The sequence below is a fragment of the Schistocerca americana genome, chromosome 10 (genome assembly GCF_021461395.2).
Source record: "Schistocerca americana isolate TAMUIC-IGC-003095 chromosome 10, iqSchAmer2.1, whole genome shotgun sequence".
NCBI lineage: Eukaryota > Metazoa > Arthropoda > Insecta > Orthoptera > Acrididae > Schistocerca > Schistocerca americana.
Window position 1 is genome coordinate 103,999,240 of NC_060128.1, and position 15,226 is coordinate 104,014,465.

Consider the following 15,226-nt stretch of genomic DNA (forward strand, 5'->3'; position numbering starts at 1 on the left):
CCTCACATCCTGAAAGGTTTACTAGCAGCATACTAAATTTCATTTTTGAAACTGTAGAGGCTGTAACAAGTGTTTTCCCGTTTGGATTATTACAGCAACAGGAACAGAGCATCTCCTTCGAAAAAATAGAAATTTGAGGAAAGTGAACAGACAATTGACAGGTAAGCACCACTGTACAAGTAAAGATGCTTTGCACATATTTCTGCTAACTCAGCGGCATGAATTTCTGTTTCCCAGATCACTTTGAAGGAAGTTTCATTGGAATTTGCGAACTCAACACAACCTAAATCTGCACCAACAACACTAATAAATGTGAGAGAAATGGGAAACTCAAATTCTATTGTTACAAGAAATATACCAACGACGTAAACACCACTTTGAGACAGGAAATTACAAAATCTATAAAGGACTGCCAACCATGCCCACTTACAATGCTGCACTAAAGTACATGAAGTAATCAGTATGAATAATCTGATAACACCGACATGGGAAAAACATCAGAAAAAGCATATGACATTGGAAGCACTTTTAGAAGTAACATACTTTTAGAAGTAACATACTACTAGTCACCAAAAGGAAATATTGCTGGGCAACTTCAAAGAATGTATTAGCAAAGCAATAAATATAGAAAGTTGGGGTTATACCCAGAACAAATACAGAAAGGTAATAAGAGTCAAAAACCAGCCTGTGAGCACCAAACGACAGTGACACAGGGTGTTCACAAAACATGTACACACGAAATATCTGTCTTATTAATTTAAATGAATCCACTGATAATTGTGACATTATCCTCAAAAACATGTAGTGGAATGAAGAAATGTGACTGATTACAGTTATTTGAAATTCATAATAGTCTACCTGCCTAATCTGAAACACAGGCATTTACACTTATACCCAGTTTAGGATTACTGATGATTGGTTTGTGGGGCGCTCAACTGCGCAGTCATCAGTGACCATACAAAGTCCCAATTTTTACAGAGTCAAATTTTTTTTTACACTGTCCAGTCTAGCCACTGTCACAAATGATGATGAAATGATGAGGACAACACAAACACCCAGTTCCCAGGCAGAGAAAATCCCCATCCTTGCCGGGAATTGAACCCGGGACCCGGTGATGCAGAGGCAGCAACGCTAGCCACTGGACCATGAGCTGCGAACTAAGTTTAGGAGTAAGCAACAAAGGTTTTTTCCTCCAAAACTGTCATTGACATTTATCAGAACAAGAGGGAAAATGGCGGGGAAAGGGGACAGGACAAGTAATCCCCAACTAACATTGTTGAGCAGAATTTCAGATTGATCTTGAGATAATCAGAGTACTGAATCACAAAGAAATCATAAATGTCGCAGAGAAAAATGAGAGTTACAGGTTAAAACAAGCATCTGTTTACAGTAGAAGTAATACACTGGCATAACAAATATAAAGTGTAAATAAGTTTAAGATGAAATAGCTTCTTCAGAATTATTAGAATATGACTCTAAAGACTTCACAAAAACTCCACACACCACACGTCTCAAACATTATAAATGCACCAAAAAAGAGAAAGATGCTGGAAAGAATGAAAACCAAGTAATAGCTCAATGATTTTTCATCCACTTGCCTTTCAGAAAGATCAAATTTGGAAATGGCATCACTCATACTGACAGAAGTTAAAATAAACACAAAGGTGCCACAAAACAACTGAGTAATTGGTGAAATATGGAAATAGATAAAACTAGAGAAAATTCTTCAGGAATAGTGAAAAACATCTGATATTCTGATAAAGCCACCACATGAAAGAAGTCTGCAGTAATCACCACAGAAAGGATATCTACATTAGTTTACCTACTTGAAGCAAAAGAGAGGAAAACCAGATACACCTACATAGAAATCTCCCTATTCTCTGCCGGCTACAAGATGCTCTTATAGGCCCAACTCCATAATATAAAAGTACAAAATGACAATCCAATTAGACAACAATTAATCCTAAATCTCTAAAACATCCTTCAACACACCATATGATAGACAAAAATGTACAATATTCAAAATGAATGTAAAAGTAACCAGATGAAACCTGACAAATAGAACTTCATAAGTCAGACTCCTGACAACTTTCTGACCCACTCGAATTTAAGGATGAGGCCAAAGGGGCAACCTGTCACATTACTGGCCAACTCAGTTTTCAAAGTTATCAAGAAATTGCAGAATAAAATTATAGATATAACTTTCAGCAGATGCCTACCAAACAATATTCACTCACTGTTTCTAATGTTTGCTGCTGATCTAGCAAACCTCTCCAATAATAAACTATAACCCCCTATGTATTGCTCACAGAGAGAGAGCATGAGGATAAGATTAGAATAGTTACCTTTTTTTGTTTGGTTTTAGAGCTGAGCGAATCTGAGCATACAATATACTGTATCCGCTGATGGTGAGATATGTATTGGACAGCCTGAAGAACAGCGTAAAGCTCCACAGTAAAAACCAAACGCTGGTTGGGGAGCCGAAATCGATTAGGGGTGTCGCCGACAATATAGGCACTCCCAACACCAAATGATGTTTTTGGGCCGTCAGTGTAAATAAATGTGGCATCCTTCATTTGTGCGCATAGAGCAGCAAATGCCCGACGATAAACGAGAGAAGGGGTACCACCCTTGGGAAGCTGACAAAGGTCACAGAGCAGGCAGGTCCAGGTGCAGAGCCAAGGCGATGCTGTACCCCAGTTGTCAAGAAAGTTTTAGGAAAGTGGAAGGAAAGAGAACATAGCAGTTGACGGAAGTGGATTCCCGGTGGTAGTAGAGAGGAAGAGCGACTTGCATACCCTAAATCTCAGGAGGTGTCGGGGAAAAAAAAAAAAAAGTCATGGGTCGGATTAGCAGATACGGAAGACAGATGGCTAGCATAACAATTCAGAAGGACAGCTCACCGATTGGACTGCAGATGGTTAGCAGTCTCAGCATAAAGGCTTTCCACAGGGCTGGTGTAAAAAGCTCCAGATGCTAAACGCAATCCACGGTGGTGGACGGAGTCGAGACACCGAAGAATAGACGGCCGAGCAGAGGAGTAAACTATGCTTCCGTAGCCCAATTTCGAGCGCACTAAGGCACGACAGAGGCGGAGAAGGACCACTCGGACCGCTCCCCAGGAGGTACCATTCAGAACACAAGAGGGTGTTGACGGATCTCAGACAGTGAGCCGAAAGATAGGAAACATGGGAGGACCAGCACAGTTTTCTGTCTAACATGTTGTTGTTGTGGCCTTCAGAACTTAGCGACGTCTGCAAACGGAAGGTCAACAGGGCCTAGATGTAGAGAAGGCGGAAGACACTCTGTACGATGCCAAAAATTGACACAAACTGTCTTACTGGGAGAAAAATGGAAGCCACTTTCGATGCTCCAAGAGTGGCGGCAATCACACATCCTTGAAGATGTCGTTCAAGAAGGCTGGTCCGTTGAGAGCTGTAGTAGATCGCAAAATCATCCACAACAAGGGAGTCCGAGACATCGGGAAGGAGACAATCCATAATTGGATTTATGGCGATGGCAAACGGTACAACACTTAGCACGGAGCCCTGGGGTACCCCGTTTTCTTGGGAGAAAGTACAGTAGAGAGATTAGTGTTCATCCGAACTTTAAATGTGCGCTCTGCCATAAATTCATGAATAAAAAGGGGCAGTCGTCCTTGAAAGCACCAAGAGAACAGTGTGCGGAGGACGCCTGTCCTCCAACAGGTATTCGCATTCTCTCTCCAGATCAAAAAATATTGCTACGATTTGGCGTTTTGTGAGACAATTGTTCATGATATAAATGGAGAGAGCAACAAGATGGTCAACTGCAGAACGATGCTTTCTGAAACCGCATTGAGCAGATGTTAACAGGCTTCGGGACTCAAGCCACCAGGCTAAACGGCAATTCACGATCCGCTCCAAAACCTTACATACACTACTCGTGAGAGAAACGGGGCAATAGCTAGAGGGGAGATGTTTGTCCTTTCCAGGTTTCAGAACAGGAACGACGATAGCTTCCCGCCATCTTCTGGGAAAAGTACTGTTGGTCCAGATTCGATTATAAAGGCGAAGGATGTAAAGCAGACTATGGAGAAATATGGAAATAGGTGGAGATAAAACTACAGAAAATTCTTCAGGAGTAGTGAAAAACATCTGATATTCTGATAAAGCCAACATTTGGATGTGGATACCATCCGGTCCTGGGGTGGAAGAGCGAGGAGAAGAAGAGAGTGCGTGTTGGAGTTCCCGCATAGAGAAAACAGTATTATAGCTTTCGCTATTTTGAGAGGAGAAAGCAAGAGGTCGCACTTCCGCTGCACGTTTCTTCAGGAGAAAGGCTGGCGGGTAATTTGAAGAGCTCGAAATCTCAGCAACTTGACACTATTGACACTAGTCAATGGTGTTTCACATAAATTGACTGCCTCACGGGAAAAGATTAATAGAAGTCGAATATCTCTAGCAAGTTGACAAAAATAACATTAATGTTCTGCAAGGCAGATAATGCCAGAGTGCCACAGAAAACAGAAACTAATAACGTATTTCAGATTTCCACAATTATGTGAATGTACTTTAATTCACTTGATAGCTCCCAACCACAGAAATCGATTTTGATTTCATATGAGGTGAGACCTGTAAACAAAGAGGAAACAGCAAAATCACTAAACGTAAACACGAGTCACTATCCCCCTCCCCACTACAACTCAAGACTCCTCTGCGCATACGCGAATCTGGCAGCTTGGATGCACCAGAAAAAAATTTTCTGGGTAATATCTGGCTGTTTGTTGCTACTGCCTTGCCAAAATGAGAGAAGGTATTACTCATACACGACTCAACTGCACATGCACATAAGCCAATTGGCATCTGCTCAAACGACCCCAATGTAAAGCACTGCAACATCACATTCATTGGAAGCAGTTTATTGTTATGAATTATTGCATAGTCTTCATCCTAAAACTTTTGACACATTGTGCCATTGGCAGACACTTTGTGTGCAATGTGTTTTGTAGTAAATGACGCAACCTCCCATGAACCATGGACCAAGCCTTCGGGGAGGCTTGCATGCCTCAGTGATATAGATAGCTGTATCGTAGGTGTAACCACAACAGAGGGTTATCTGTTGAGAGGCCAGACAAATGCGTTGTTCCTGAAGAGGGGCAGCAGCCTTTACGGTAGTTGCAGGGGCAACAGTCTGGATGACTGACTGATCTGGCCTTGCAACACTAACCAAAACAGCCTTGCTGTGAACGGCTGAAAGCAAGGGGAAACTACACCAGTAATTCTTCCTGAGGGTATGCAGCTCTACTATATGGTTAAATAATGATGGCATGCTCTTGGGTAAAATATTTCGGGGGTAAAATGGTCCCCCACTCTGATCTCTGGGCGGAGACCACTCAGGGGGAAGTCGTTATCAGGAGAAACTAACTGGCATTCTATGATTCGGAGCATGGAATGTCAGATTCCTTAAACGGGAAGGTATAAAATTTAAAAAAGGAAATGGATAGGTTGTAGTTTGATATTGTGGGAATTAGTGAAGTTCAGAGGCAGGAGAATCAGGACTTTCAGTCAGGTGAATACATGATTATAAATACAGAATCAAACAGGGGTGATACAGGAGTAGGTTTAACAATGAGTAGAAAAACAGGAACGTAGGTAAGCTACTATGAACAGCATTGTGAAAACATTATTGTAGCCAAGATAGACACGAAGCTAACCATGCACCACAGTAGTACAAGTTTACATGCCAACTAGCTCCACAGATGAGGAGAAGATTGAGGAAATGTATATCGAGATACAAGAAATTATTCAGATGGTTAAAGGAGCTGAAAATTTAATGGTCACGGGGAACTGGAATTCGATAGTAGAAAATGGAAGAGAAGGAAAAGTAAAAGGGGAATATGGAGTCGGGGAAAGAAATGATAGAGACCTGGTTGAATTTTATACAGAGCATAATTTAATCGTAGCTAACACTTGGTTGAAGAATTGTGAGAGAAGGTTGTAAACATGGCAGGGACCTGGAGACATTGGAAGGTTTCAGATTGATTGTATAATGGTTAGACATTGATTTAGGAACCAGGTTTCAAATTGTACAACATTTCCTGGGGCAGATGTGGACTCTAACCACAATCTATTGGTTATAAACTGCAGATTAAAACTATAGAAACTGCAAAAAGGCAGGAATATAAGGAGATGGGTCCTGGATAAACTGAAAGAACCAGAGGTTGTAGAGGGTTTCACAGAGAGCATTAGAGAACAATTAACAAGAACAGGGGAAAGGAATACATTAAAAGAAAAATGTGTAGCTTTGAGAGATGAAATCTACATCTACATCTACATTTATACTCCGCAAGCCACCCAACGGTGTGTGGCGGAGGGCACTTTACGTGCCACTGTCATTACCTCCCTTTCCTGTTCCAGTTGCGTATGGTTCGCAGGAAGAACAACTGTCTGAAAGCCTCCGTGCGTGCTCTAATCTCTCCAATTTTACATTCGTGATCTCCTCGGGAGGTATAAGTAGGGGGAAGCAATATATTCGATACCTCATCCAGAAACGCACCCTCTCGAAACCTGGCGAGCAAGCTACACCGCGATGCAGAGCGCCTCTCTTGCAGAGTCTGCCACTTGAGTTTAGTAAACATCTCCGTAACGCTATCACGGTTACCAAATAACCCTGTGACGAAACGCGCCGCTCTTCTTTGGATCTTCTCTATCTCCTCCGTCAAACCGATCTGGTACGGATCCCACACTGATGAGCAATACTCAAGTATAGGTCGAACGAGTGTTTTGTAAGCCACCTCCTTTGTTGATGGACTACATTTTCTAAGCACTCTCCCAATGAATCTCAACCTGGTACCCGCCTTACCAACAATTAATTTTATATGATTATTCCACTTCAAATCGTTCCGCACGCATACTCCCAGATATTTTACAGAAGTAACCGCTACCAGTGTTTGTTCCGCTATCATATAATCATACAGTAAAGGATCCTTCTTTCTATGTATTCAAAATACATTACATTTGTCTATGTTACGGGTCAGTTGCCACTCCCTGCACCAAGTGCCTATCCGCTGCAGATCTTCCTGCATTTCGCTACAATTTTCTAATGCTGCAACTTCTCTGTATACTACAGCATCATCCGCGAAAAGCCGCATGGAACTTCCGACACTATCTACTAGGTCATTTATATATATTGTGAAAAGCAATGGTCCCATAACACTCCCCTGTGGCACGCCAGAGGTTACTTTAACGTCTGTAGACGTCTCTCCATTGATAACAACATGCTGTGTTCTGTTTGCTAAAAACTCTTCAATCCAGCCACACAGCTGGTCTGATATTCCATAGGCTCTTACTTTGTTTATCAGGCGACAGTGCGGAACTGTATCGAACGCCTTCCGGAAGTCAAGAAAAATAGCATCTACCTGGGAGCCTGTATCTAATATTTTCTGGGTCTCATGAACAAATAAAGCGAGTTGGGTCTCACACGATCGCTGTTTCCGGAATCCATGTTGATTTCTACATAGTAGATTCTGGGTTTCCAAAAACGACATGATACTCGAGCAAAAAACATGTTCTAAAATTCTACAACAGATCGACGTCAGAGATATAGGTCTATAGTTTTGCGCATCTGCTCGACGACCCTTCTTGAAGACTGGGACTATCTGTGCTCTTTTCCAATCATTTGGAACCCTCCGTTCCTCTAGAGACTTGTGGTACACGGCTGTTAGAAGGGGGGCAAGTTCTTTCGCGTACTCTGTGTAGAATCGAATTGGTATCCCATCAGGTCCAGTGGACTTTCCTCTATTGAGTGATTCCAGTTGCTTTTCTATTCCTTGGACACTTATTTCGATGTCAGCCATTTTTTCGTTTGTGCGAGGATTTAGAGAAGGAACTGCAGTGCGGTCTTCCTCTGTGAAACAGCTTTGGAAAAAGGTGTTTAGTATTTCAGCTCTACGCGTGTCATCCTCTGTTTCAATGCCATCCTCATCCCGTAGTGTCTGGATATGCTGTTTCGAGCCACTTACTGATTTAACGTAAGACCAGAACTTCCTAGGATTTTCTGTCAAGTCGGTACATAGAATTTTACTTTCGAATTCACTGAACGCTTCTCGCATAGCCCTCCTTACGCTAACTTTGACATCGTTTAGCTTCTGTTTGTCTGAGAGGTTTTGGCTGCGTTTAAACTTGGACTGGAGCTCTCTTTGCTTTCGCAGTAGTTTCCTAACTTTGTTGTTGTACCACGGTGGGTTTTTCCCGTCCCTCACAGTTTTACTCGGCACGTCTATATCTGGTAAATTGAAATCTCCACCTAAGACTATAACATGCTGAGAATATTTATGTGAAATGTATTCCAAATTTTCTCTCAGTTGTTCCGCCACTAATGCTGCCGAGTCGGGAGGTCGGTAAAAGGAGCCAATTATTAACCTAGTTCGGTTGTTGAGTGTAACCTCCACCCATAATAATTCACAGGAACTGTCCACTTCTACTTGACTACAGGATAAACTACTACTAACAGCGACGAACACTCCACCACCGGTTGCATGCAATCTATCCTTTCTAAACACCGTCTGTACCTTTGTAAAAATTTCGGCAGAATTTATCTCTGGCTTAAGCCAGCTTTCTGTACCTATAACGATTTCAGCTTCGGTGCTTTCTATCAGCGCTTGAAGTTCTGGTACTTTACCAATGCAGCTTCGACAGTTGACAATTACAATACCGATTGCTGCTTGGTACCCGCATGTCCTGAAGGCTGCAGAGGATCAAGTAGGTAAAAAGACGAGAGCTATTAGAAATCCTTGGGCGACACCAGAGATACTGAATTTAATCAAAGAAAGGAGAAAATATAAAATGCAATACACGAAGTAGGAGAAACGGAACACAAACATCTAAAAAATGGGATCGATAGGAAGTGCAAAATGGCTAAGCAGGAAAGGTTAGAAAACAAATGTAAGGATGTAGAAGCATATATCACTAGGGGTAAGATAGATACTGCCTACAGGAAAATTAAAGAGACCTTTGGAGAAAAGAGAACTGCCTGTATGAAATATGAAGAACTCAGATGGAAAATCAGTCCCAGGCAAAGAAGAGAAAGCTGAAAAGTGGAAGGAGTATACAGAGGGGCTATACAAGGGAGATGTACTTGCAGGCAAAGTTAGAGAAATGGAAGAGGACATAGGGGTAAGATGACAAGAATTTGATAAAGCACTGAAGGACCTAAGTAGAAAAAAGGCCCCAGGAGTACACAACATTCCATTAGAGCTACTGGTAGCCTTGGGAGAGACAGTAATGACAAAACTCTTCCACCTGGTGAGCAAGAGGTACAAGACAGGCAAAATACCCTCAGACATCAAGAAGAATATAATAATCCCAATTCCAAAGCAAGCAGGTGCTGCTGACATGTTTGAAAATTACCAAAATGTCACTTTAATAAGTCACGACGGCAAAATACTAACACTAATCCTTTACAGAAGAATGGAAAAGCTGGTAGAGGCCAACCTTAGGGAAGATCAGTTTGGGTTCTGGAGAAATGTAGAAACAAGCAAGGCAATACGAACGACTTCCATAGAAGATAGGCATTTGTAGAATAAGAGAAAGCTTTTGACAATGTTGACTGGAATACTCTCTTTCAAATTCTAAAGGTGTCAGAGGTAATTTACAGGGACCGAAAGGTTATTAACAATTTGTACTGAAACTAGATAGCAGTTCTAAGAGTCGAGGGGCATGAAAGGGAAGCAGTGATTGAGAAGGAAGTGAGACAAGACTGTAGGGAATTATAGTCCATGAAGAAGAAACAAAGACTGAGGTTTGCTGATGACATTGTAATACTGTCAGAGACAACAAAAGAGTTGGAAGAACAGTGAACAAAATTGACAGTATCTTGAAAGGAGGATGTAAGACGAACATCAACAAAAGCAAAACGATGATAATGGAATGTAGTCGAATTAAATCAGGTGACGCTGAGGGGATTAGATTACAAAATGAGACACTTAAAGTAGTAAATAGTTTTGCTATGTGGGAAGCAAAATAACTATTATGATCAAAGTAGGGAGGATATAAGATGTGGACTGGCAATGGCAAGAAAAGTATTTCTGAAGAAGAGAAATTTCTTAACATTGAGAATAAATTAACGCATCAAGAGGTCTTTTCTGTAGCCACGTAGGGAAGTGAAACATGGACAGTAAATAGTTTAGACAAGAAGAGAATAGAAGCTTTCAAAATGTGGTGCTACAGAAGAATGCTGAAGATTAGATGGGTAGATCACATAACTAATGAGGAGGTATTTAATAGAATTAGGGAGAAGAGAAATTTGTGATACAACTAACTAAAAGAAGGGATCAGTTGGTAGGCCACATTCTGAGGCATCAAGGGATCACCAGTTTAGTACTGGAGGGAAGCATGTGAGGTAAAAATCGTAGAGGGAGACCAAAGGATGAATACAGTAAGCAGATTCCGAATGATGTAGGTTGCAGTAGTTACCCTGAGATTAAGAGGCTTGCATAGTATAGAGTAGCACGAAGAGCTGCATCAAACCAGTCTGAAGACCAGAACAATAAATGACACATTTCTTTTGCAACCTAAGTTTTATTTTTTTTTCTCTCATTTATGATTTACTGCTGCAGTATTCTGCAGTAGTGGGCTAACGTAAAATTTTTTGTTAGAGTATCAGTTTGTACGAGTCAAAACCACAAAAATTTAACTGAAAACTAAAACAATTAATTTCCGGGTTTTCTCCTGGACGAAAAAATTCCCAGCTATTTGTCGCATTTCCTGATTGTCCCAGGGGTTATACAGCCTATAGGAACATGTGAGGCAATACTGGCCCTATGACTTATCTTAGAAGATATGTTAAGGATGACTAGAATACGCTTTTTGAATTTCTGAAGGTAGCAAAGGTAAAATACAGGGAGCAAAAGACTACTTAACCAGACGGCAGTTATAAGAATCGAAGGGCATGGAAGGGAAACAGTTGCTGAGAAGGGAATGGGACAGGCTTATAGCTTATCCCCAATGTTATTCGATCCTTACATTGAGCAAGCAGTAAAGGAAACCAAAGAAAAATCTGATGTAGAAATTAAATTTAATGGAGAAGAAATAAAAATTTTGCCATTTGTTGATGGCACTATATTACTGTCTAGAGATGGCAAATGACTCTGAAGAGCAGCTGAATGGAAAGGATAGTGCATTGGAGGAAGAGGGTGGGGGTAATGAACATGAACTAAGGTAAAGGAAGGATAATAGAATTATGACAAATTAAATGAGTCTATGCTGAGGGAATTAGATTAGCAAATGACACATTAAAAGTAGCAGCAAAATAACTGATGATGGAAAAATAGAACAACATATAGATTGGCATTACTCAGAAAACCCTTTCTGAAAAAGAGGATTCTGTTAACAATGAATTAAATTTAAGTGGTAGGATGTCTTTTCCAATGGTTATTTGTCTGCATTGTAGCCTTGTACATAAGTGAAATATGGACAGTAAGCAATTCAAACAAGAAGAGAACAGCGCTTGCGAAATGTGGTACTACACAAGAATGTTGAAAATTCAGCAGGTGGACCAAATAACTGATGAGAGGGTACTAAATAGAATTGGGGAAAATAGAAATTTCTGGCATAACTTTACTAAAACAAGGAATAGACTGAGAACAGACAGCCAGAAACATCAAGAACTGTCCATTTGGTAATCAAGGGAAGTGGAGGGGTGGAGAATAAAAACTGGAGAGTGCGACCAATGCTTGAATACAGTTCAGTTCATTACGCAGAGATGAAGAGACCTAAATAGGCCTACGCCCATCTGAACATTTGTTAGGGTACTGTTTCAAAATCTGAAATAAATCGACAAAGAGTTTTGAGATTTTTGATAACAAGACTTGTCGTTCTATAGTACTATAGATTTTAAATATATATTACTATACAATATAATAAGAAAATAATTGTAGTTTATGTCTGTCCAATGATTTATTTCCGTACTGTGTAAAAATTCGAAGTAAATCAGTCAAGAACTCCTTGTTATTTTTGAGAATAAAGTTTCCCATTCATTAAGTAAGCATTGGGACTGCTAATAGTTTTAAAAATATCGTGATTCTGATATATCAGTATTTAAAAAAACATCATTATTGGTCGTCAATATATTTAAAAAAGATTTTCGATATATCCACGGAAAAAATATTTAAGTGTCGGAGGGGGAAAATTATCAGCTGCACATTACTGCCAGTTTTAGAGCTGTATATTTAAGAACTGTACATCAACAAGGTAGAAGCTTGCTCATCCCCCTTACAGCAAGAATGGGAAGGAAAACACCATAAAGACCAATCTTGTAATTTAGATTTTTGGTCATCAGTTTCAGCATTTGTATTTGAATGCCGGTGTGAAAAAAATAGCACACTAGTCATGTTAAAAAAAATTTTTTTAACACAACTGGTTTGTTATTTCTTTACACAGGGTATCTCGTTATTCCATTCACACTGCCAGCCCCCAGTGCAATTGGACTGCTACTATGTGCCATCTATACTTGCTTCACACAGTCAAAGAGAAAGACTGTTTATTAAGAGTATTGGGGAAAATTATGAAGTATTTTTCCAAATTTTTGGTAACAACATTAAATGACTTGTCTTTATATAGCAGTTGGCTTGTTACACACATACATCCATTGCATACATTATCCTCATACTGTCTTCCATTGACTCATTATCTTTCATCCTTGAGAAGCCAATAATGAGTTAAGGAGAAATCTGATAAAAAAGCAAGAAAACAGAAGCTCTTCTGCAACATCCAGCAATGAATCGCCATCTTTAGTTAATTTACATAAAACAGTTCAACAAAAATGTGTAACAGACAAAAAACGTCTCCGAGACAACTCTAACTCATCCAAGGAGTTTTTCTTAAAGCTTGCAAGTTTTGCATGTACCTGTGAATGACTTGACTCGGCATTTTTGCTATTTGGTGAGTTATCTCCTTTACTCCTAAATTATTTAATGTAAAGAGTATCACACATGCTATGAAAGTTACTCACTTTATTGAAAGGAATGGAGTACTTTCTCATTACTCTCGGAGATATTAGTGACATTTTGTGCCGCAGGAAGGCAGGACAGCTTTTTGAAGCCTCAGGGAAAAATCCTGTTGCCAACCGCTCAAACCTGCGGCCATGCTCTGGTGGGATGGCATACCTGAAACAGGTAAGGACAAAATTAATTACACAGAATAGCAGTACCATACGAGCGAATTTCAAGCTATGCTTGAAGATGAATGTTCATTCCTTCAAGATAACACACAGATCCTGAAAATCTCTTTTTGTCTTAGGGGAAATTTTTTTTTCTTCTTTTACAATATTAACCGTTTGGAAATGTATTTGTTCACACAGAAACCACATAAGGCCAACCAAAACATCCATCCAAGCTCATTCTGCAAACTGCAACTCACTTTACTGATTACCACAATCACAGAATTTACTTCCAATGAAGGAGGACAATTTTGAATATTGAAATGCATGCTTCAACTTTTATTTTTTCCTATCCACTGTTCCATGCTTCAAGTATGTGATTAGCAGTTGTCTTCATTTCTTTAGTGTTTGTATTCTAACAAGGATTTTTAATTATTACATTACAATTAAATACCCTTCAAAGCAAATAATGAAAAACTAATATCATGGCACTCCATAACAAAGTAACTATACCTCACATGGCACTATGGAGCCTCATTGATAATTAAATAAATAAATTGATTAAGAAACCTTTTTGTGTGTGGTATTCAAGTTTGACACTTTTCTTTTGTCCAGTCCTACAGTCTCTCCTTCATTAAATTGGGTTTCTTGGTCCTGGCCCACTCTTTTTTGTTTCCCCATTCATGAGCTCACTTACCAGCTGAAGAATGGACACATTCCTGTTCAGGTTATTTCTGGTTCGTGATTGAAGATGATCCACGCATTCACTGCTGCAATCTCTATGATATTGTAAAATACACCCATCAACTGTCTCCTGCAAGTAACCTTAGTTGAATAGTTAAAAGTTATTTGAATGCCCATATGTTCAGAGCACACTTGGTGGTGGTTTAGAAGGTAACAGTTAAGTTTCTTCTTGCTTTCTTTGTTCACTGCTGCTTCTGGGTGTAGAATGCTGAGAATAATGCCATTCTTATTCTTCCTCCCTCAGTACACTGTTCTAGTGCCCCCTGGTTTATCAGTCTATTTTAGGATGACTGTGGGAAGCGGATCAGAATTGTTCCCATTAACAACGTTTTCTTCTGCCAGAATTTTGTGGCAAGCTGATGGGCACTATCTGTTGTCACGTTCCTTCCTCAGTTTAGAAACGACTCCACAAGGCAAAGAATGACACACTTTCCCTATTACTGGTTGTGTCTTCAGCTTTGCAAGTGCACTTAAGATACCACATCTGCAGCAATTAAAAACTTGAGTCCAAGTTGGCATGTTTGTTTGGCATCTAGTAGGTAAATCTGCACATTCCTTTTCTCGGGTAACTGCTCATCAACTGCAATAGTGTCACCAAGTTGGTACCAGCAGAGGCAGTTTTGCATGAACTGTTTCCCATATTTCAGAAATGTGAACAAATTTGTCAACACGGGTGCCTCGAGCTCGGGACAATTTCTCAAGTTTGCAGAGTGTGTCTTGTCATTTTATTCCTGACCTATTAGGCCTCCAAGGATGTGATCAAACGACATCTGAACACTTTTTGCACAAAAGGCGCCTGTTGAGTACATGAAACGAACCATAGCCTCAGATTACTCCAAAAATATGGTCTAAGTGGTGCTTTTATTCCATTCTGAGCATCTGGTTGTGTGTGTGTATTTTTATGACATGGAGCATGCAATCATCAGAAGGAAGTCAGAAGGTCCTGTTGACAGTCATCTAATCAGGAGCAGGCAAACAAAAAGTGCCATCCCCTCTCCTTTAGGGTGTTCAGAACAGCCCTTCTTCCAGGAAAGAGTATGTCTGTGACCTTCCATTCCATCTCTAGCTGCTGTCTTAACTATTGTGGAAAGAATTGAGATGGGAGTCACTTAAAGTCGTGTTCAATTCACAGTCAACTGTCTCTAGTAGAGACCACCACCTGAATATGATAATCCACTTTCTGGTTCAGTATCTCTGTTGAGAGTATGCAAAATTTCTTCGTTAGAAAGACCCTCCTAATGCAACATGACTGAAAACAACTGTTACAGGAGGTAAACTCTACCTGTCTGATGAAGCAAGTAATAATAAGAATACACAAAATACAACTGAAAAATTATGTCACAAT

At 40.1% G+C, this 15,226-nt stretch overlaps 1 protein-coding gene across 6 annotated transcripts in view; it reads right to left on the reverse strand.

The window, feature by feature from the left end:
- LOC124552514 (lysine-specific demethylase 4C-like) overlaps nucleotides 1-15,226 on the reverse strand; it is a 362,897-nt gene that overhangs the window by 327,139 nt on the left and 20,532 nt on the right. For all 6 annotated transcript variants that reach the window (XM_047126804.1, XM_047126805.1, XM_047126806.1 and 3 more), the window contains exon 6: nucleotides 12,991-13,144. In XM_047126804.1, the coding sequence (XP_046982760.1) occupies nucleotides 12,991-13,144 (154 nt within the window). The remainder of the gene's footprint in view (nucleotides 1-12,990; nucleotides 13,145-15,226) is intronic.